General features: G+C 51.9%; 2 protein-coding genes across 4 annotated transcripts in view; one reads left to right on the top strand and one right to left on the bottom strand.

The window, feature by feature from the left end:
- Positions 1–4,195: 4,195 nt before the first annotated feature.
- On the top strand, positions 4,196–23,506 carry FAM166C (family with sequence similarity 166 member C). 2 transcript variants are annotated; one of them, XM_043470493.1, is made up of 5 exons: positions 4,199–4,307; positions 16,080–16,353; positions 17,942–18,054; positions 20,128–20,298; positions 23,406–23,506. In XM_043470493.1, exons 1-4 carry the CDS (start codon positions 4,234–4,236, stop codon positions 20,270–20,272), a joined length of 606 nt encoding a protein of 201 aa, XP_043326428.1. In that variant the 5' UTR covers positions 4,199–4,233; the 3' UTR covers positions 20,273–20,298; positions 23,406–23,506. The 2 variants fall into 2 exon arrangements, with proteins under 2 accessions (XP_043326427.1, XP_043326428.1); XM_043470492.1 differs by lacking the exon at positions 23,406–23,506 and having other exon boundaries at positions 4,196–4,307; positions 20,128–20,331.
- Positions 22,020–23,511, bottom strand: part of CIB4 (calcium and integrin binding family member 4) — a 66,191-nt gene continuing 64,699 nt past the window's right edge. The window contains exon 7 of one of the 2 annotated variants that reach the window (XM_043470494.1): positions 22,020–22,213. In XM_043470494.1, coding sequence (XP_043326429.1) covers positions 22,183–22,213 — 31 coding nt within the window. In that variant the 3' untranslated portion in view covers positions 22,020–22,182. The remainder of the gene's footprint in view (positions 22,214–23,511) is intronic. The other variant, XM_043470495.1, reaches the window with a different exon arrangement.

Raw genomic sequence — 23,511 nt, 5'->3', positions numbered from 1 at the left:
AGCACACTCACGCCTCCCTCCTCTCCGCCGCCGCCTCCTCTCCCTCCGATGCTGCCCACAGAGACCAAGGCAACCAAACCCAGCGGCTCCCTCCAGCGACTCACAGAGACTCACAGCCCTGCCAGCCCCCGCCCCTCCAAGTTGTCAGCCCAGCGTGTTTGTATCTGTGTGTGTGTGTGTGGTGTGCCTGAGCGCAGCCTAGCAGCACAGACAGTCTGAATTCATTATTCAGCAGCCGCCTGCTCCCAGATAAAGCTCTGCTCAGCTTCAGGGGTCTTCTCACAGCTCCTGGAGCGGGGCTGCCAGCCCACCCCTCCGCAGGGCCTGCCGGGCCAGCTCTCCTGCCACCAGGAATGGGCAGAAAGGACTGGGCATGAGAGGGGTAGGCTGGTGTGGGGTGGCACCCCCTCCCATGGAGGAGAAGGAACTTGATGATCTTTGTGCACCAGAAGCTAGGCTGTTGCACAGTTTCAGGGTGATCCTCGCTGTCCCCCCACCAGTCAAGTTGGCCAGCAGGGCTGCTGCTGCCCACCAGGCTCAGGGGGCCTGGATGGGGCAGGCCTGGTTGTTCAGGGGGGTCACACTGTGCTAGGTAGAAATCCCAGCCCAGGGCCTTGCCACTGGAAAACCAGCATCTACCAGGCAACATCCAGGCTGTGCCTGCTGGCCGGACCCTCAGAAAAGTGTTAGTCGTTCAGTCATGTCCTACTCTTTGTGACCCCATGGTCTAGGCTGCCAGACACCTCTGTCATGGAATTCTCCAGGCAAGAATACTGCAGTGAGTTGCCATTTCCTTCTCCAGGGGATCTTCCTGACCCAAGGATCGAACCCGGGTTTCCTGCATTACCATCTGAGCCATCAGGGAAGCCCTAAGAGGAAAGATGAATGCTTTCCTCCTTCTGTTTTCATGGAGGTTATGACCCTAAGAGGCCAGTCCTGACCCCTTGGGATCTGAGAGGGTGGAAGTGGTGTTTCTGGGGAGCCCAGGAGCCAGGCTCAGTGTGACTGGAGATGCCTGACTGTGAAGGCCTCAGAGGCTTATGTTTTACTAAGGGCAGTGCTTTAGGTCCCAGGCACTAACCCCACGCTGTCCTACCGCCAGGGGTGGCAAGATGTGCTGGGGAAGAACTGTCAGCTCCCAGGGATGGGGGAAGGGGTGTCTGCAGCAGAATTTCCAAGGATCAAAGGAGAACTGCCCCTCCTTTCTTCTAACAGCACACCCAGGAGGGGCTCAGGGGGTAAGAGACCCGGGAGGCTGGAATCCCTGAGCCTGGAGGCTTTGCAGGGCCAGCTGCACCCTTGCTCCTGCGTTTGCTCTGCATGGAATGCCCTGCTGCACCCTTAGCATCTCGGCTAGACTCAGCTGGAAGTGTCTCTGCAGCCGCACGGCACCTGAGCTGGGTCGGTCCTTGTCTGTGATGCCCTTACCCACTCTCATCCACTGCTTCATTGGACTGCTCCACTTACTTCCCCCGACCCCCCAACTGGGAGACCCTGGAGCGATGCCCCTTTGCAGCCCCAGAGGCTTGCACAGTCTCCTGTGGATAGTAGGATATTCAGTGACCGTTGACAGGATAAAAGAGTGAGCGTGGTGACCTAGCTGAACAGTCAAAAGGTTAAAAACAAAGAAATATTAAATTCTAACAGCATGCTGACAAGAGGTTACTCCCTTCGAATTCTACAGTCCAAGTGACCTGTAGGATGTCGCAAGAACTTCCTTCCTTCTAGGTGTTTCCTTCCTGCTTTATCCTATTTTTTTTTATTTCTTTGTGTTCTAATTCCTTCTCTCTCTTCCCTTCCTCAAATTCTTCTTCTTTCTCACTTTTATCTAGACATATTGAGTTAAAGAATATTTTAGAATATTGTATTTATGCAATAAAAGTGAATGTCTAATTAAATAGATGTTGAATGTCTCCATTTTTAAAAAAGTAAATTCACTAGCATGTTCCAGCCCTAAGGCTAGCAGGTGATCTTTGTAAGGTTTGTAGGTGCATTACAGGGGAAAAATGTCCATCCCCTCCCTAGGCCCTCTGGAGGTTTTCAAGAAGGGGCTGAGTTTCATGAGGCCTCCTATAGGAAAAAGTCCTTGAACTTGCCCTAAGCAAGGCCTGTAGCCTTGTTGAATTCCAGTTTCCATATCTATAAAGCTGTAGCAATTCCACCTGGTCAGAACAGAGTACCTGTCAGCTGAACCACTGACCCTTCTGATACCTAAGCCAGATCCCACTTTTTAATTTCCACTCTCCTAACTATTACCCATTTGGCTGACTCTTACTACCCTGATAGCTCAGTTGATAAGGAATCTGCCTGCAATGCAGGAGACCCCGGTTCGATTCCTGGGTTGGGAAGATCTGCTGGAGAAGGGATAGGCTACCCACTGCGGTATCCCTGGGCTTCCCTTGTGGTTCAGCTGGTAAAGAATCCACCTGCAATGTGGGAAACCTGGGTTCGATCCCTGGGTTGAGAAGATCCCCTGGAGAAGGGAAAGGATACCCACTCCAGTTTTCTGGCCTGGAGAATTCCATGGACTGTATAGTCCATGGGGTGGCAAAGAGTTGGACATGACTGAGTGACTTTCACTTTCTAGTACAACTTTCTAGTAAAGTTGTTCAGTGAACACCTCCTAGTACCAGGTGTGGGGGTTTCAGACGTGCATGTGATACGGTACTGGCCCTCAAGCAAAAGCAACAAATGGAAGAGAACACAGACGCATAGAACCCAGGCCAAAGGGTCCATGGGCGGAATCAGCTCAGAAACTGTGAGTCGAGGGAGGGAGTGGGCACTGGACTTTGTCTGGGGGTGGGGGTCATCAGGACCACCTTCCTGGAGTGTGGCACCTTGAACTAATTGCTGTTCTTTTACATCTTTCACGAATGTTGTTCTTATCATAGCCCATGTTCTGCATGGAGAATTTAGAAAATCAGCAGATGTGGTTGCATTTTGGAGGATGGGTGGAGACTCTTCTACCTCCTTTGCAACCATTCATTCGTTTCAGCTCCTATTCCTCCCTGGGCCCCAGTTTTCCTGCTCTTGCACCTCTTGGAAGCCTGGGGCCCCCAGTTCCATTGTCATTGGTCCCAGAGGGCCTTCTGAGGATTCTGGAAGCTGACATTTTCATCAGCTGACACGGACAGAGTCGAACTGTGAAGGTAACACCTCTCATCTGACAGATGAAGTGAGATTGTGCTGGATGAGGTTAAACTGCAGAACCACAGACTCTCTGTTGACTCCAGGCCTGCTGCAGGGGGAGCTGGGGAGCAGATTGGGGGTGAGATGCAAAGAGCCTGGTACCTTCGAGGCTGTCTGTCATCACACTCAGCACCACCACCCCCAACTAAAGACCTAAGTCCCTCCCGCCTTGCCCTACATGTGGCCCAGGGCTGTGTGAGGGTCACTGGAGAAATCCAGATGTGGGGGCACCAAAGTCACAGGGGGGGATACTATGACAGAGAAACCTCACTCCAGCCTTCTGAAGCTTTGCTGTCTAGGGCAAGGCCCAACCCTGGATTCACAGGAGGGCCAGAACTGCAGAGATGGGGCAAATATGAATCACACTCTAGACCTTTTCACAATTGGCTTTGTCCCTCTCTTGCCTTTAAGAGGAAAGAGAGGAGAAGGAGGTTCCCAGGGAGAAAGAAGAGATTAAGGAGAAAAATGTCCCTCGCTCCGATGCACGTGTGTGCGCGCGCGTGCACGTGTACACACACACACACACACACACATTTAAATTACAGAGAGTCCTGGGCAAACATGTCAAGCGGAACACACGCCTGAAGCCCGCTCCGGGAGGCCCCATGGAACTGAGGCGCAGTCGGCAACCTTGGGATGCGACGGCTCTTGGGGTCCCTGTGGCCACTGGGGCGCTGGGCTGAGCAGCGCTGCGGCTGCGGCATTGTGCGCCATTTCCACCTGCATCCCGCACTGGCATCGGCGCATCACGCATCTAGGCCGGCAGTAAAGCCGCAAGATGCACCCATTCAAGGATGAGAAAACGGAGGCTTGGGTGGGAGCAACGATCTGCTGGGGTCACACAAGAGAGCACGTGAAGATAGGGGGACATCTTGTGGGCGCGTCCCGGCGGCTACTCCAAGAAGGGGAGGGCGAGAGGGGTGCGGGCCCCCTGGACACGCACGCCCCACACTGGCGTTGCTAGGCGCACGGTTGCCGGGTGACCCGTGCTGTTGACCGTGGGGCCGGAGCTCCCGGGCTCGCTGCGCGCTCGCCGCCCCCATCATGGCCTCTCGCAGCGCGGGCACCCTACTGACAGAGTTCAATGCTGCCTACGTGCCCCCCGGCCTCATGCCCGGGTAAGACCGCCGAGCGTCAGCCGCGCCTGACCCTGGGGTGGGGGTGGGGGTCTGAGTCCCTGGGGCAGTCTCTCCTGTCCTCCCTCCACAAAACCCTCCTCCCGCCTCGAAACTCCCGCGGAGTTTGAATTTGAAGGAACCAGGTTGGGCCAAGTTTTCACTTGGCCGGGTGGTCTCCCCAGGGGCCTGCACTCTCAGACCATGCAGTGTCTGGGTGCGGCGGGGGCTCTCCAATTCCCCTTCAGTGGGAAGTCCGTACCTAGCGAGGGCCATGCTCGCCTGCCCGGGGTAACAGTGGATGGGGTCCGGATCAGGGAGAGGAGGGGAAGATAGCGTGTGGGGCTGGTGTTTGGAGACGCTGGGCAGAAACAAGAGGATGAGGTGTCCTGGGGAAGGAAGTGAGCTCTTTGTCCCTCAACAGTGCGGGCATCCAGAATGCCTGCGGGTGCGTACCCGGAAGCAGAGATGAAAGAATTCGGACGCGTCGTGGGTTCTCCCACTGACCTCACTTAATCCTTGAAGAATGCTGCCTTTGAAAGCTTCCCGGCCTTTAGCATTGTCGGATGCAGGGCTGAACCTACCTTTCCTTGCTCTGGATGTTTTCACACTCCAAACCTCTAAGGTGCAAGTCTGACTCTTCCCCTCCATTGTTTGGTCCTTTCTTTCAAAGTGAGATTTCCACTTCCGACCTTCTCTTGCAAGGTGTGAGACGGTCTTCTCTCTCCTACCAGTGGACGTGAGCATTGAGGATGGGGGCTGGGTTCTGAGAATCCACCTGCACTGTGTCTGCACGTCCCTACTAAATGGATAAATGAAATTAATGTCTTGAGAGTTTTGCAGTCACCAACTCCGTGTGGGTGAAAAAACACAGGCTTTCTTCTGCAAACTAAGTAGACCACAAAATCAAGAAGAGGTCCCACTGTATATTTTATATGACATTTGGATTGTCTTGAAGCAGAATGAGCAAGACATGGAGGAGCTGTGATATTAAAGCCATTTCTGCACACAGAGGTGGTGCTGTGACTAAAAGGGGCTGTAGCTTTAAGCCAGCCCCATTGTGGACAGGGCCTTTCCTGGCTCTTGGGGAACTCAAAAGCTGCTTTGGCTCCCATCTGGCAAAGCTGATTTACTAGGTCACAGTTGTTTTCTGAAGTCAAGCCTGGTGTCTTAGAAAAGGTGAATAAGGATTTTCCTATTAATTCTTTCAATCATTTGGGCATTCCCTTGATAAAGACATGTTGAGTGCTTGGGATGGGCCAGATGCTGGGTTAAGACAAACAAATGAGGGGAGGGAGGTTGCCCTGGATGGGTTTCAGTCTGGTGTGAATACATAAGGTTTAGTTCAAAACAGTCTTTGCAGCCTTGGATAGTGGTGTTTACAGCATATTCTGGGTGTTTAGCATGAAATTTGATTTTATTCATTGATATTTTTTTTTCTTAAGCCCACCACCGTCTCTGTTGGAACCTAACCCTCCCCCAGAACTCCCCTAGTCTGTCTGGGATTGTGGGGAGGAAAGTTGCATGTTTCAGAAGCCATCCTAGGATGCTTCTCTATCCACACCACTTGTCTGCAGTTCCCTTGGGTGCCCTGTCCTGTGATTGACCTAGAAATTGTGATAACAAGTGAATCATAAATAAGGCTCCAAGCATGAGCAGCTGAGCCTATATGTGCTACTTTCTTAGCTGGATCTTTCTGGGAGGGATGTGCTTGCCCTAAAGATTCTCATCAATAAGGAATGGATTGAGTTGTCTTATGTGTCTGAGTACTACCTCTTTGGTGATTTTGTTAATATAATGAAAGAATCCAAGATTTCTCGCCACACTTAGGTAATTATTACTTTTGTATGCCTTTTCAAAGATTAATCACAGGATTTTAAGAGCAACCAGTCTCTTCTGACACTCAAATCATCTCCCTTACCAGTTTTATTCATAGAGGCAGAGAATATTGACAAGTATTAAGGACCTCAGAAATCACGTAGTCCAGCCTTCCCACCTCCCAACCCAGATGTGGTCACTGAGGTCTGTGCAGGGGGGATGTGCCTGAGCCTCAGGCTGGTGATGGAAGAACTGGGCTACCACCAGGTCACTGATGCCCTGTAGCAGCACTGTGAATGCCCATGTTTAAGCACCTACTATCTGCCAGGCATTGAGCTGGGCTTTTTACAAACATTTTTTTTTTTGAATATTCACAACAACCCAGATGAGAAATTGCCCAAGGTCATTCATCAAGTTCACCAGCCAGGTCTCTGTGATGGCAACACCCTGCTGTCCACAGCTGTTAGCAATTCTCATCAGTTAGATTCCACAGTGTTCAAGGCCTGATTCTAGGTACTGAGGGGAATAGCATGCTGGTCTTCAGACTAGGATGCTCCATCTGGTCCCTTAGTGGACCAGCACACCATCAGCACACAGATATTGTGCCATTGTTTGGCCTCTGTCCCATCTCTGCAGTGAGCAGAAAGCTCTTGGGTCAGAGTTCCTGGGGTTGTAAGGCTTTTCAAGGGAGACATTGACTCTGTGCTTCCTGCTACTAGGGTAGATCCAGGCTCTCTCTGCCTCCCCTGACACTTCACCCATCACCCAGTCCAGACACATCCCTGGGCACAAAACATAGGCCATCTGCCCAAGAGGAGGTAGGAGATGCATGTGCCCCAATAGGTACCTGATGCCACTCACACAGCCCTGAGGAACTGGGGAACCTAAGAACAGGAGATGGGGGCCCCTGGAGACCCAGGCTTTGTAACAGGGACTCTCCCTCTCTCCAAAAGAGTCATCAGCCCTTAGAAATGCGCTCCCATTTGTCAGTTCAATTCAGCAAATATTAAAGATTAACTGCAAGGGGAAAAGAAAATTAGGAAAAGCAAACAAAGGAATACGTGTAGAAAAATATTAATAGGTTTAAAAAATTAAAAATTAAAAAAAGAGGAAAAAAAGAGAAGAAAAATGAAAACACAGAACTGCAAAAGGCCAATGTAGAGGCAGAAGTTTATAACAGCAATAAAAAGTGATTGAAAAAAAAAGCTCAAAAGCTTAATTAGATTTTATAGTGCTAATAAAATTGACAACTATATAAAAGGAAAAAAAAAAGAAAAATTCCCAAATAAACTACAGAACAAGTCAAAACATAAGAATAATAAATATTTTTCTTGAGTTTCTGCTGTCAGCATCCTTTCCCTCTCTGGGAATCACAGTCCACCTTACCTCCCTAGGATGCCCTCCAACACTGCGCTGGTCTCTGGACCTGCTGCCAGGGAAGCTCAGACTCTAATCTGGTCCTGCTCCTGTGTGTTCTTGCCTCTAATGTCCACAGCTACCAGAGCTATTGTGTTTTCTTTTGTAGGAGCTCTCAATGTCCTTTTATATATTCCATAGACACGGAGTCTGCCTAGTTGATCATGTAGATTTAATCTGCAGCTTGTACAGCTGGTGGGAAGGTTTTGGGTCTTCTTCCTTAGCCACACTGACCCTGGGTTTCAATTATGGTTTTATTTCCACCTCTGCATGTGGGTCGTCCACATGCAGAGGTGGTTTTCTCCTGGGGCTGCCCTGGAGGACTTGGGTCTGCCCCAGTGAGGGCCAGGTGTGGAGATGGTGCAGCTACTTGGATCACAGGGGCTCTGGCAGCTTACACAGGGGAGTTGGAGGCTAGGGCAGCAGGAAATACAGTGCTCTAGAAGGGTGTGGCAACCCAGTCTAGTATTCTTGCCTGGAGAAGCCCACTGACAGAGAAGCTTGGCAGGCCACAGTCTACAGGGTCACAAAGAATTGAACATGACCGAAGCAACCCCGAGTACATAGATGGAAGGCTTTTTTTTGCCTGTGGCAGTTCTGCCCCAGTGAGGGTTGAGCGTGAATGTGGCACAGCTGCATGGGTCATGGGGACCCTGGCGGTGCCAAGTGTGCAAGGACATGTACTGCCTCAGCTGCAGGAGTTGTGACCCTATCAAAGTCTTTTTTTGAGCCTCTGGTAGCTGGTAATCATTTCAGCAAATATTTCCTGAGCACCTGCTGAGTACCAGGAATATGCGGATGCAAGTATGAGTAGTGCAGCCCTCTCTCCCCATGGATTTTACAGTTCAGAAAGGAAGAATTTACCAGGGCACAGATGCTTGCAACACAGCAGAATGTGGGCTGAGACATAAGAGAGGCACGAAGAACAGAGACAGTTCAATGGTGGGGATGGGCATGGCCTATGGGTGGGTCAGAAGAGGCTTGATGGGAAGGGGGATATATGAAAATACCTCGAAGGATGGATAACATCAGAATCTGGGGAGAGGAGGAAGCATCTTCTGAATGGAGGGGATGCCCTGGGGAAAGGCATGAACTGGAGGTACCAGCAGGATATGCTTTGAAAGCAAAAAATGGCCTATTTGCCTGGAGTGGCAAAGCTGTTATTGAACCTAACTTATGTCTGCTCGCCTGTGCCCAGTAAAGGTAATCTACTGACCTGGGTTGTGGTGAAGGAAAGTGCCAAGTTTATTGCAGGGCACCAAGCAAGGAGTCCAGGTAGCTGGTGCTCAAAAGCCCCCAACTCACTGACTGTTTTCAGGGAAAGGCTTTTAAAGACAAGGGTGAGGGAGGAGGATTGTCGGGTGCCTGATTAGCTTGTGGGCATCCTTCTGATTGGTTGGTGGTGAGGTAATCAGGAGTCAGCATCGTCAACCTTCTGGTTCCAACCAGTCTGGGGTCTACACACTTGTGGGCAGCATGCAATTAACTTCTTCTGCCTAGTCGGTGTTTCAGTATCTGTACCACGGCTCACAGGACATGGCTTAGAATATTATTTATAGTCCTTAAGGAGGAACTAGAGGTGCTTGACTTTGTTTAATGGCCGAACTAGTATTATTTTTGTCTTGCTTGACTGTTTCCCTTTCTTTCTGCATTTTCTCACATCTCTGATGAAATTTCTTCTTTTTGATTTGGGGAAGGCCTAGGAAGCTACAGTTTTTCTACAGACAAGAGCAGGCAGAGGACTTGGTCGGGGGCGGGGTATGTGTGTGTATCCTAGTAAAGCCCCATAGGGTCCTGCTTGGTCACACTGGGACAAGGAAGTAGATGATTGGACTGGAAAGACCTCTCACAGGGCCCATGTCAAGCAGGGCCTTGTGCATCTGGCCCAGTTTGTTCTTCATTTCCCAGGTGGTGGGGAACCGTGAAGGTTGTTGCCCAGGGGAGGGATCTGATCAAAACCATACTCAGCAGGAAGTGTGTGGGGAAGAGGGCGCTCATGGAATGAGGACACGCTGAACAGTAACAAGTTAATTAGTTAATAAGCTGCTCAGGGGATCCCCGATGGTGCACGGTAATTAATTTGAATGTTAGCTTTGGGGCCAAGCAGTGCTATTAAGAGGGAGGGAGGGAGGGCTCCCTGTGCACATAGTAACCACAGTGGACCTTTGCCGTGGACCAGGCTGAGTGCCATCTCCAAGCCTGTGCGGTGTGCAGGCTTGTGAGGGGCAGGGATGGAGGAGGAGGAGGAGGAGGTGCGACGGTGCTGTAGGGACCATCCGATGCCCAGTTGTGAAACACACCATTCCCTTCTGTTCTTTCCACCTTGGCTCATCATACACTCCACAAAAATGGGGCTCTACCATGGAACTGGGCGATCACGCTCATGGCTCACAAATGCAAGAGAACGGGCACATAGACCTGGTCAAGGTGTGCCTGCTGAGAGCTAAATAAATATGACCGTGTGCATGTGCCTGCACATGTGTGCGTGCTCACACACACACACACACACACACACACATGCACACCTCATACACCCCACCCAGAGCAGCAGGAGCTGAATGGAATCCAGAATCCAGGCAGAACCTTAGGAGGTTCTGCGGAGGAGAGGGCTTCTCTTCTATTGGGATGCAAATATCTTGGCATTTAGAGAAGGTGGGAGAGCAGGGAGCAGAGGAGGAGTGTGGCAGAGAGAAGAATCACGAAGACACGTCACTTTTCTAAAGTTCCTTTGAGATGCACACCCGCCCCTAGGGGCGGGATGTTCTGTGCCTGTGTGCCCTTGGCATATGGGAAGCCCCCGGCTTCTGGACTTCTGCATCCCACAGCAAACATTTATTGAGCACTCATCACGGGTCAGGGGCACTGTAGGTTTTTGGGGTAAAGGAGAACTCACATTAGCAGAGGAGATGAACTAATGTGGATCTCCATGTGGATGAAGGGTCATAATCCTACTGTGGGGCAGAGATGCTGGGTAGGTGGGTGGTCGGGGAAGGCAACAGGGAGCCTGGCTCTGTGAGTGAGGGTGAGACCCCCCTGGTTGAGCAGGGATGCAGCCTTCCAGGTAGAGAAATGTGTGTGAAGGCTTAGAGAGCATGCGGGTCCCCAGGGATGTAAGTGACGTGTCCAGGGCATAGGGCACCTCTGGGGAAGTGAGAAGAGAGGTGCGCTGTGGGGATCTGATGATGAAGGATCGCTCTGTCATCAGTGTGGACAACAGGCTGCAGAGGGTGAGGCTTGGTCTAGGGCAGGGGTCCCCAACCTCCGGCATCCAATGCTTGATGATCTGAGGTGGAGGTGATACAATAATAATAGAACTAAAGTGCGCAGTAAATGAAATGCGCTTGAATCAGTCGGAACTCGCCCCCCGCCCCAGCCCCCACACCACCAACTGTCTGTGGAAAAATTGTCTTCCATGAAACTAGTACCTGGTGCCAGAAAGTTTGGGGACTGCTGGTCTAGGGGACGTTCTACGAGATCCGAAGCTGCCCAGTTAAGCAATGAGGACGGCTTGTAGCCCTGGGAGGGAGGAGGGCCGTGGGCAATCCCTAAGGAGGGGGAGAAGCAGGACTGGCAGAGAGGCCCAATGTGGCAGTTAGTAGGGTGAGGCCTGGTTTCTGGGGGATTCTGCAGATGGAGGTGGTGTTAACCAGGACAAGGATAGCCAGGAGGAGCAGCAGGCTAGTTTTGGTCGTGCTGAGTCTGATGCCCTGGGCAAGCCCTTGGTGGACAGCTGGATGTGTGGATCTGTTGCCAGGAGAAAGATCGGAGCTGGAGACGCGGATCTGGGTGTCCTTGGTGTTGGACATCTAATGTGAATGAGCTCTTTCAGAAGCAGTGGGTCCCTGAAGAGAGAAAAAGACTCTGGGGCAACACCAGCGCCTAGAAGATGTGCAGGGGAAGAGCGGCAGAGCCGGGTCTTTCCTCCTCTACACTGAGGTTCTCCTCAAAGCCTCCCCCAGTGGAGACCCCTTCATGGAGCTCCACCAGCTTTCCGCCCATATAACCACCCCCCGCCCATGGGAATGGGCCTTCCCTCCTCATGTTTAATAGCATTGGATCCTTGACCACCAACACTGCCCCTACGCACACACATACACACCAGGACTCAATAAATACTGAGTGAGGGGTGGGAGTGAGGAAGGAGGGCTGAGCGATTCAGGCTTTGCATTGTTGACATCTAGCATCTCGCCGGCACACAGTGGGTTCCTGATAAAGTAACTTTTTAAGAAAAATTGGAGTATATTTACTTTAAATATTGTCTTAGTTTCTGCTGTACAACAAAGTGAATCAGCTATAAGTTACATATATCCCTCCCTCTTGAACCAACTTCCCACCTCACTCCCCATCCCTCCTAAGTCATCAAAGATCCCTGAGCAGTGCAGCAGCTTCCCACTCGCTGTCTATTTCACTCATGTATATATGTCAGTCCCAATGTCCCACTTCATCCCCATCCCTTCTCCCCTCCCCATGTTCACAAGTCTACTCTCTACATCTTCATCTCTATTCCTGTCCTGCGAACAGGTTCATCTATACCACTTTTTATTAGATTCCACACGTATGTATTAATCGGAGAAGGCAATGGCAACCCACTCCAGTACTCTTGCCTAGAAAATCCCATGGACAGAGGAGCCTGGTAGGCTGCAGTCCATGGGGTCACGAAGAGTCGGACACGACTGAGCAACTTCACTTTCACTTTTCACTTTCATGCATTGGAGAAGGAAATGGCAACCCACTCCAGTATTCTTGCCTGGAGAATCCCAGGGACAGGGGAGCCTGGTGAGCTGCCGCCTATGGGGTCTCACAGAGTCGGACATGACTGAAGTGACTTAGCAGCAGCAGCAGCAGTATGTGTTAATATATATTTGCTTTTCTCTTCCTGACTTCACTCTGTATAGCAGGCTCTAAGTCCATTCACATCTCTACAAAATGACCCAATTTCATTCCTTTCTATGACTGAGTAGTATTCCATTGTGTATATGTACCACAACTTCTTTATCCATTCATCATCGATTCATTATCTAGGTTGCTTCTATGTACTGGCTGTTATAAATAGTACTGCAATGGATATTGGGATGCATGTTCCTTTTTGCATTATGGTTTTCTCAAGGTGTATGCCCAGTGGTGGAATTGCTGGGTCATATGGTAGTTCCATTTTTAGTTTTTTAAGGAACCTCCATACCATTCTTCATAGTGGCTGTATCAATTTACATTGCCACCAACAGGGTAAGAGGGTTCCCTTTTCTCCACACCCTCTTAGCATTTGTTGTCTGTAAATTTCAGAATGGCCGTCAATTCTGACTAATGTGAGTTGGTACCTCATTGTACTTTTGGTTTGCATTTCTCTGATAGTGATGTTAAACATCTTTTCCTGTGTTTGTTGGCCACCCGTTTGTCTTCTTTGGAGAAATAGGCCATTTAAGTCTTCTCATTTTTTGATTGGGTTGCTTGTTGTTTTGATATTGAGCTGCATGAGTATCTCTTAACACCATCTGACTCACTTAAAAAAATTACCTGTTCCAGTAAAGAAAAACTCAACAAATCACCCCAAACCCAAACACCTAGGATTAACCTGACCTTTATTTTAGGTTTCTTTTTATGTATATATTCAGAAAAAAGGCTAAATGGATGGGTGTGTGGACAATGGATAGAAGAGATAGCAGTTTTATAAAAAGATGATCATACCATATTTACTATTTTAAAATGAAAAGCATGAAATGTAATCTAACTCAAACTCAGCTGAAGAGAAAGATACTGAAGTAAAATCGAAGAACAGACTTTAGATAAATGCTAATTCATCACAAGAGATATTTGTTTCTAAAAGTTCCCTCTAACAGAGAACAGGAGAGGGAGAGAGAATAAAACCCGTTATGGGGTTAGAGTAATTATGTTATTTTTACCAATGTGTTTCAATTTTAGATGCCATGGGTTGACTGTGCTTTAAAAATCCTAAATGCACTCCCATCTCCCTTCCACCCACCCCTCATTTTTTCTTAAATTATTTTTTCCTTTGACAGGTTTTATAACATTTACATTCTTTTCTGCAACCAGCCTTCACCTAGTAGCTATTCCTAGTTCTGCATTTAAATACATGCGAAGTAACCACCAGTCATTCTAACAGAGGTTCTACATTCCTGAGTATTTTTTTTTTCTTTTGAATCACTGCTGATTGGCAGGATTTCATCACTGAACACTGTCTTAGGAAGAGCGTTCGGTGCTTTATTTCTGGAGTTCTTTCATGCAGCTGCCTTTCCACCTGGAGGGCTGGCCAGTTCCACATTCTCGGGTCGTGCTCTCTTCTCTGCAGAACGCTGTAAATGGGTGCTTCGTTCGTTTTCATTCCATTTCTTTATTTTCTCTGTGCTGGGATTTGGCAACACCTGGTGACAGCACCTCTTTCATCTGCTGCATTCTGAACCACTTGGGAAAGAAGCTAAAAGAGGGAAGCTGGCATTGGGGAATGGGGCTGACATTGAACCCTCGAATGAGATGGCAGGGCTGGGGCAGGCTTTCCTCCCAGGGGCAGAGTGGATTCCCCAAAATAGGGCGTGGAGGAGCAGGGTGGGCTTCCTTGCTTCCAAGCAAAGCGGGGAAGGAGAGTGGGCTTCATCCACCAGGGAGATGCTCCTCCACTTCTAACATGGAAGAGCTCCCTCCACACACAGGACTCCTCGGGTTGAAGGAAGAAGCGTCTCCCCACTGCTTGTCTTTGGCTTCTTGATTACTGAACTGATATTTTTATTACATTTCATACACAACACAAAGAACTCTCACGGACTCTATCTCAGGTTATGCGTCTTCCCAGAGGATGATCTTCTATGACCTTAATGAAGAAGTATAAGCTCACATATGAGTGATGGGTCAGAAGTCAGGCTGAGGGAGGTCAAGAAAAGCATGAGAGCAGAAGAAATGAAGGCAGAAAGTACAGAGGATTCCCAGGAGAAATCTGGAAATGAAGGAAGAGAAAGGGTTATAAAGAGTAGCAAGGCCAAGAGTGGGATTTTGCAATCTAGGCACAGCTTTGCATGTTTGTAGGCAGAAAGGAAGATGCTCAGGAAGAAGGAGAGATCTCAGGTGGCTGGGAGGATGGACAGAGGCTGAGAGAGACAGGGAGGGATGGATTGGAAGAAGGAGGCCTTCTTGGAAGGCAGGAGGGGGTGCTCCAGACCCAGGAGGGGGAAGGCCATGGGCCCAGAGGAGGACTCTGTCCTGGAAGTGGCCAAGGTGACCCCACAGGCTCACAGGCACTCAGCAACCCCACCATCTTCTCAGGGCCAGAGACAAGGCTGCCAGCAGGAAACTCAGGTGGGACCAGCAGGAAGGAGGGAGGAGGGCGAGGGAGAGGACCACCGGGGTCATGGCACCCAGGGCAGAGAGAAACCCAGGGACAAGAGAGGCGAGGCAGGAGAAAGGCTGGAGTCCAATGGGGGTGTCTCTCCTCCGCGGCTGGTTCAGCAGCTCCATCACTCCCTGCTCTGGCCCCGGACAGCCTCAGATGCTGCAGGACCCCAGGAAGGTAGAGCCACGGAGGATGGATAGGACCAGAAACCCGGAAGGACTCCTTCTATGATGCCTACAGTGGAAGGATGCCTACAGTCAATTGGAAGATGTGTCAGTAATCACCATGCTTAAGTTTCTCACCATTCACCCAAAGATGAAACCATGCATTTCTGTCTAACTCTAGCCCAAGACCCATTCTCCTGGTGAGGAGACTGAGGCCGGGGCAGCTCTCAGAGGTCATACTGAAGCACAACTTCGAAATCTGATTCCCATGCTCTCTGATGTCATTGGCTCTCCTCACCCTTTCCCCAAACAAGTCTCCGTGCCCTCCGTCTGTGTGAGTCTCGCTTAACCAGGGCTCTTGAGCATGTCTGCTCTGCTCTGTGTCCCGGAGGGGCTCTGCTTCCCCCTTCCTGTCCCTTCCACCGGCCCCCTTGGTCACAGAGGGTGACAGAGCTCCAGAAGCTGGGCGAGCTCTCCAGGCCGAGTGGATGGTGCTGTGTGAGGCCGAGGTGCTGAGAGGCAGGCTGGAGGGCTGGGGCCGCGGCCATCCTGCCCCTCGCCCCTTCAGCCATAACCTCGGAACCATGGAGAAGGAAATGGCAACCCACTCCAGTATTCCTGCCTGGAGAATCCCATGGACAGAGGAGCCTGGCAGGCTACCGTTCATGGGATCGCAAGAGTCAGACACGACTTAGCGCCATCTTTTCAGGGGTTCAAGCGGCCTCCGCACCTTCAGGTCAACCCCTCCGTCAGTGGAGGCCACTCAAGGAGAAGTGATTTGTCTACAGCCTCGCTGAAGGGGTCAGGACTGGACCTGGGTGTCCTGGCCCTCTTGGGAGCCTCTGGTCTGGAGAGATCTCTGTGGGGAGGTAGAGGCCCAGCATCTCTCTCATGTGGCCTTCCCCTGAGGCCTGAGCTGGGCGGGCACGTTAGGAAGCCTCTCGAGACCAGGAGGTGACCAGCAGGGCCCACTGACCTCGCCCCCAGTCTTTAAGGAACTGGCCTGGAGCCCTCCACCGCCCCCCTGCCCTGCTCTCTCAGGTACGAAGGCCACGTTCCCGGTGTGGCCTTCTCCTTCGGCTCCCCCTATGGCACCACCACCCTCAAGTACTTCCAGGACCAGCGCAACGCAGCCCTGGGGAGGAGCTCCACTGACTTCAGCAAAGGCGGCCACTTCCCGACCATCTTCTCCCCAAACCCCACCCAAGTGCTGAGGGACCGCGCCCTCACCCGGGACCGCTGGCTGCACACCCCCAGCTACACCCGCTTCAACCTGGACAGCAGCCGCTGGGCCCAGCTCTCCTACTTCTACCAGGTGGGTGGTCCTGGCTGGGCTCCTGCCACCCCCTCCCCACTCCCCCCACGTCCCCTCTTCCCTTCCATGGGGAGGGAGTGATGGCTGGTGGCCCGGGGAGACTCTCAGCCTCCAGAGCGCCTCTGTTAGCTTTTGCAGAGCCCCTGAGTCATCAGGGAACCTGGTGAGTTTGATTGGGGAACGTGGAGGGGCTCAGTGCTCTGCTTCTCTGACCCCCCCCAAAATCTGACCTCCATACTCTGGGGGCTCCAGTGGCTCATCCCCTGCTCCCCTGCTGCTGTGAGAGCTGGGAGCCTTTGGGGTGTTCCCGCCATCACTTCCTCCCAGTTGTCGCCTCTCCCCCTGGGCCCTCACTTACCTCCTTTCTGAGCAAAAGCCCTAAGGTTCACCCACAGTATGAATCTCATACACTGAGGACGGTGGAGCCCCAGGCAGGCTCCAGCCCCAGGTCTATTCTTCACAGTATACCAGATCCCAGTGCCCACCCAACACCAACTCCTGCTCCACGGGCCCTTTGAGGATGAGCCTGGGCCAGGTGGTGCTAGCGGTAAAGAACCCGCCTGCCAATGCAGGAAACATAAGAGATGCAGGTTCGATCCCTGGGTGGGGAAGATCCCTTGGAGGCGGGCATGGCAACCCACTCCAGTATTCTTGCCTGAAGAATCCCATGGAGGGAGGAGCCTGGCGGGCTATTGTCCATAGGGTTGCACAGAGTCGGACACCGACTGAAGCGACTTAGGACATACGAATGCACCAACTTGACTTCAGACACCCCTGCCCTTGGGGAAAGAGAGGCAGATGGAGGGGCGTCTGCCCACACCCCCATCCTGTCCTTATCCTGCTCCCTCAGACCTGGTCCCAGAGGGCCACAGGCTCACAGACACTCGCCCACCTCAGGGAGGCCAGGGCTCCCTCTCTGCTGTGGTCTTGGAAACCTCATGGCCCCTCAGCTCCCTTGCAAACATCCCTCCTAGCCTGATTTCAGGGACCTGGATGCCTCCCGGTCCCCAGGGTGGAGAACGGCATGAGAAGGCTGCTTCCCCAGGAGAGATGGCCAGGTTGATGGGGTCCGACTCTGAGGAGCTGTGGAACCGTGCTGTGGGGCCTGGGGAAAGCCTTTACTTGGCTCACAAAGCACAGCCTGTCCGGGAGGGAGGGAAAGGGAGACCCTCCACTCTGTCAACCCACTCCAGTATGCTTGCCTGGAAAATCCCATGGACAGAGGAACCTGGCGGGCTACAGTCCATGGGTTCACAAAGAGTCGGACACACACACACACAAACACACACATGCTCACGCGCATTCAGCTTACCTGGGCCGCCTAATGAGCGGGGCCTCACATACCTCACCTCTGCTGGTCGCCTGCCTCATTGACTCGACCAGCACAGCTGGCGTGGGGCGTATCATTATCGCCAGGAACCAGATAAGGAGCTGGGGCTCAGGAGGGCACCCAGCTGGGGACTCTACTCTGGGGGCATGAGGGGGGACGACCGCAGCCCTTGCCCAGGTACAGCCGGGCAGGGAGCAGGCTCCCGCGGTCACTCCTGCGCACTAACGACCGGTCCTCTCTTCCTTGGTTGGGCTGTAGATGGCGCAGCAGCATCGGGAGCAGTATCAAGACAAGACAGGCTTGGTGCACCGGGTCCCCTACTTCGTGCTGCCCATGAGGGAGTGGGACCGGTACCCCATCCCCACCGACCTGTGAGTGCCTTCCCTCCCCTCCTCTGAGCATTCACCAGCTCGTGTCCACAGGGCGCCGGCTCTTGCCAGGCCTGCAGGCCCCCAGACTGAGAAACGAGTTAAGACTTTTAACTCCTGCAGCACACAGGGTGACAGTTAAACAGAGCTAGGGGGTGAGCCTCAGGAGGGGAGGCCAGGAATCTGAATGGGCAGAATCAGAAGATCATCTGCCTGGTCAGATGCACTGGGAATTTGGCGGCATACCGCATCATCTTTGCTAGCCTGAATCTGCAGGACCGTTCCTCTGCGATGGCAGCCTTGGAGCTACACTGGTCCAAACGCGGGCGCCGCTACTCTGTGCGGCAAGGAGCTGCTGCCCTCTGGTGGACCTATAGAGTACTACACAAAGCAGGGGACTGTATCTCCAGCCCCGGTGTAGACTCGGAAGAAACGTACTCCTAGGGACTCGACCATATTTTTCAAAGCCCAACAGTCTAAGAAATATGAAAGTATCTCACGGTTTTTAATTGGGAGAGCTCCTTTTCCCAGGGAAGGCCAGCTCTGCCCTGTGAGATAACCCAGGCATGTGGTTTCCTTGATCTCCCTCCTGACGCCAAGTCAGGGAGGTCTGAAGTCTGCCGTGAGGTGTCCTGTGGAGTAGGGGGCATCGGAAAGTTAGTGGACAGATCCTGGGTTTCCAACTCCATGCTGACCTTTGCTTGCTTCAGGAGCCCCGAATCTTGCCATTGCTGTTACTGATAAAGCAGCAAACCTTTCCATAGAGTTTAATGGTTTTTGAAGATACAATTTAATATCACCTATAGATTCTTCCCAGATGGCGCTAGTGGTAAAGAACCCACCTGCCAATGCAGGAGACGTGAGACACCAGTTTGATCCCTGGATTGGGGAGATCCCTTGGAGGAGGAAATGGCAACCCACTTCAGTATTCTTGCCTGGAGAATCCCATGGACAGAGGAGCCTGGTGGGCTGCAGTCCATGGGGTCACACAGAGTCAGACATGACTGAAGCAGCTTAGCATGCAGAGATTCTTCTCTGTGGGACAGATGGACCCATTTTCTAAATAGGGAAACTGACTTAGTGATGGCTTCGGGGACTTGTACAGATGGCAAGTCTAGTAGGAGGTAGAACCGGAGGGAACCCAGATGGCCCAACCCCAATGCTAAGATTCTAGATTGGCCATCTCACCACTTTGGGGTGCCTCTGAGTCAGTCCATCCCTGGAGACATTGTGGGGCCTCGCTTGGGGACAAGTCTCCTCTCGAGACCTCACCAGACAGTATCTACATCTCCTACAGCTGAGGGACCCCAGGATGCCCTAGCTCTGCTCCTTCTCCAACTGCCTGACAGCCCATGCTGCTGTTCATGTCTAACACAGAGCACCAGTGAGGTGTTTGGGAGTACGAGGGTCACTGCCTGCACTCAGACTTTACTCTGATCATCTCTGTGGCCTGGGGAACATCCCTGTCCTTCCCTGAGGTTCATTGCTATTGTCCTTTTCATCACTGTCACCACCATCATCATCTCTATTTATCACTATCATCTTCATTACCATTATCACCATCATCACCACCATCACCATTACAATCATCTCTATCATCATTATCACCACCATCATCACCATCACCATTATCATCTTCATCACCATTAGCATCACCACTACCTTCACCATCATAACCATCATCATCATCATCAGTAGCTGCAGCACATTCTTAGAACATGTGTTGAGTGTTTGTTCCTTGTTCAGCATTCTATTAGTGCTTTGCATGCATTATTTCATTTACTCCTCAAAGCAAAGTTAGGAGGGAGGTATCAACATCAGTCCATCTTACATGTGTACACTTCTAGCAGGAACTGGGTTGGAATCCATCCCAGCTTCCTGACACCCAAGCCCTTACTTTTAACCACTGAGCTTCTGTGCAAACACAAGTCCTTCTGATCTCGAGTGCAGGGTGACTTACCAGATGCTAAGCTGACCAGTAGCCAGCAGAGCCAGCATCACGGGCTGGAAAATGGGCATTTTTCACTCTGGTGGCTGGGTTTACTGCATAACACTGGCTCCACCCTCACCCCCCAGGCCTCCTCTGAGCCCGAAGGAGAAGTGGCATCTATTAAGAGTGGCCCCTGAGAACCTGAGGACCTACCAGACATTCCCATCGGGGAAGAGGGTCTCCCCACAGGAGCGGCAGAGGCGGGACTGCTACTTTGAATTCAGAGCGTGACACCTGAGAGCCGCGGCCCTGACAAGGTTGGCTTTTTGGAATAAAATCTTTAGCCATGATCATCCCATGCTCTTCTCTTCTGAGCCCCAGCAGCACTTGGCCTCAGCTGGACAGTGCCTGAGGGTCACACAGGATGGGGTCTGAAGGACCTGTGGGATGCTCACCCCAGGTGTCAGCACCAAGAAAAAGCAGTGTCAGTCCCCTGCTGGGCCCATCCACCTCTCCCCGGAGGTGCAGGGGTCCCGAGGTACTCAGGCCGAGTGAGCCCTCCCGTCTGCTCCCACTGGGATAATCAAGGATCCTGTTAGGCCATGACTGAGAATGAGGGTGTAGTGGTCCTGGAACACTCACACTGGTGTCAGATGCAAAGGAACTCCCACTTGAGCCCTGGCTCAGCATCCGTTCATTCACATGACAGCCTGTGAGAGACGGAGTGGTGTCCCTACTTCATTGATAGAGACCCTGGGGCTCAGAGGTGGGCTCTGCTGTCCAAACTCATGCAGCCGGGAAGTGGCACAGACGGGATTTGAACCCCGACCTTTCGGGCTCCCAATTGCTGGTATTCCCCCTACACTCTCCACTTGTGGTCCAAGTGGGGGCTGAGGGCAGGGATGACGCAGATCCTGGAGGGCCCTGTGGCATCTGAAGGAAGAAACCACTTTCTCCATCCTGCCCTGATGGGCAGGGACAGGCTGCTTTGGCATCACCCCAGGACTGTTTCTAAAAGTGGACAGAGGGGAAAGGACCTGAGACCAAGTTAATCTTCAAGGTATCGCTGTGTGTCAGGAGCCCCTAGCCCAGAGTGGACACTGGACTCCTGGTACACATTCTGAGATGGCTGGGGAGGCTCAGGTTGTGCAGGGTGCTGCTTCCCACCTCCACCTCCTAGGTGGCCTCCTGTCTGCAGGAGAGGTCACAAGAGGCAGAGGACAGCTCCTTTAGAGACAGGATCTAGGATAGGCACCTCGGACCAGGTGTGTACCCATGCCTCAGGTGCATGCTGACATCCCAACACCTCCTGGCTCTGATCAAGGGACTCCGTTAAGAAAGGGCTCTTATTTCCCCTCCATGAGTGAAATGGGTTCTTATTTCCCCAAAAGACAAGGCGACCACAGCAGGTTCAGCTTCATGGGAAGGTGAGCACAGCCCTTCCCCTGTAAGCCAGTCTTTAGACACCTCCTCCCCGAAGAGAGTGTAAACAAGAAAAAAGCCCATCAGGTAGGCATCTGACAGCTTTTATGGACCCCCTAAGGGGCTTCTCCTGTGTCCCAAACCAACTGGGTTCCAAAGAGTCCCTGTGGTGGTCACATTAATTCAAGGGTTTGGCTGAGTGGCAAAGCAAATAAACCCTGATTGCTGGTCACATACTGTCGTGTCCCAAGGGTGCCGGGGTCTCAAGTGGGGCCAAGATGTCTTGGGAAGCCAGGCACCAATTGGGAAGACTGCTCAACACATAGCTCTGTACAGCCTGCACCCGAGATGCAAGAAGAGAGGCTGAAGTGAGGCCCCATGGAGGTAAGGGGAGATGTATATTTTCCCGGTGAACTTCAGCTGGTTTGGCTTGGTCCCTGCTGTGACATGGGTTGGCCTCAAAAAGACTGGCCATCTCAGTCTTGGCACATCTCAGACACTGGCAAACTTAAGCCCTGGAATGAGCAGTCCTTAATAAAAAGTTACTTCTATATGACCTTGCACTCAAAATATGATGTTCAGTTCAAAATATGATGAACTGTTGGGAAAAGGGAAAGGCTTTAATTTTGCTTTATTGAATAAACAATATTCTAGAAGTGAGGGAGGGATGGGGACACAGTCATTCTTCTAGTCAAATTTCCTCTAGTGCCTGCAGAGGGTTGAATTCCAAGTTCCAGGGGTCCCCTTCAAGGCCACCAGAGCAGGTATTTGTGTTCACATCAACATCCCCAGAAATGAATCCGAAAGGAGCTGAAGGAAGCAATTCCATTAGCCACCTCAAGCCTGAAGTTGTAAAGCCCCCTCTACTTCCTGGCTTCACACCTCTTGTGTCCCTTTGTCTGAACGATGGTCAGCTTGCAGCAATCCAAGCCACCCCAAAGCCTTCTTTAAAGCTCCTTTGAGCAGCTCCAGAATGCTAAGGCTGTCACAACCTTGTGGTGTTGGAGCCAGCGGAAAGAAAGGGGAGCGATTCAAAGAAAACCCTCAAGGCAGACAGGATTCCAGCCTCAGTTGTGTGCTGGGCTGTTATAGAAGAAGAGGATCAAGTGGGGTGGTCCAAGTGTGGACCGTCTTTCTCTAAAAGAGCCCCTGAGCAGCCATGTTGGAAGGGAGGGCCATCTCCTCCAGCCAGGTGATTGGAAGAGGGCCGGACACCTGCCTGGCCAATCAGATTCTCTGGAAATTCCGTCAGAGCTGAGGGACATTCAGTGAGAGTCATTGGGAGCCAAAGGGCTATAAACCTGACCGCTGTGGGGAGGCCACATTTGGTCTCACGCCTGGCAAAGTAGAGGTTGCTGGTTGCATGTAAAGCAAAGTCCAGAGCTGCTGAGGACAGAGGCAGAGACTCCGGCTCCCAACCGGGTGCTCCATGAGGTCTAGCTGCTTTTGTTCATTTTTGATTGGTTAAAGCATTTTGAACGGGCATTTGCCCTTGCTGTCACCTAGGCTGATGACAGAAACTGCAGGCAAACATGTAGTTCAGTGCAAGAAGACTGCCCTAACTGGGCTGGTCCTCATGACATGGGCTGCCTTCAGTGGTGGTGTACTTCCCCCAACCGGAGGGACCCAAATAAAACTGTTAAACACAGCCAATATGGAGATGGCCAATTGTCCACAAGTGTCTGGACCAGATGCGACCCTTGCGGCCCCTTTCCACCTGAGTCCTTCTGAGCTCCATCACTGGCATAGTCAGTGTCCACCCCGCCCCCACCCAGGTTCTATGCCAGTCCCCAGCTCCTAGTGGCCACTGGAGGTTGTAGGGGGAGGGGAGCAGGACTAACAGTGGCAAAGGCGGCTCCCCAGGCCAGTCCTGCAGCCCAGCGGGCTTCGCATTGGCTGGAGAGGGACAGCACCTGAAGTCTGGACTACCTGCGTCGCTCGCAGTGCCTGAACCACAATCTCCCCTTTGCCTTTTGAAACCCCACGCCCTGTCTCTTTCCAGGTTACCTCATTTCTCAAAAGTTCCAGTATTGCTGATTCTGAAAGAATCTGAAAGTGCCCTGGAAACTCAAGACCTCATTGGGAAGACTGAGGTGCTTTGCTGGCCC

Source organism: Cervus canadensis, chromosome 5 (genome assembly GCF_019320065.1).
Source record: "Cervus canadensis isolate Bull #8, Minnesota chromosome 5, ASM1932006v1, whole genome shotgun sequence".
Lineage (NCBI taxonomy): Eukaryota > Metazoa > Chordata > Mammalia > Artiodactyla > Cervidae > Cervus > Cervus canadensis.
The sequence above is the reverse complement of the archived record's forward strand: the minus strand, read 5'-3'. Positions and strand labels throughout refer to the sequence as shown.

What these genes read in the sequence shown, in the direction of transcription:
- FAM166C (XM_043470493.1), top strand. Translation starts at nt 4,234, where the DNA reads ATGGCCTCTCGCAGCGCGGGCACCCTACTGACAGAGTTCAATGCTGCC. An exon ending in AGCTCTCCTACTTCTACCAG is followed by an intron (nt 16,354 to 17,941) that starts GTGGGTGGTCCT and finishes GTTGGGCTGTAG; the next exon opens with ATGGCGCAGCAGCATCGGGA. An exon ending in TACCCCATCCCCACCGACCT is followed by an intron (nt 18,055 to 20,127) that starts GTGAGTGCCTTC and finishes CTCACCCCCCAG; the next exon opens with GCCTCCTCTGAGCCCGAAGG.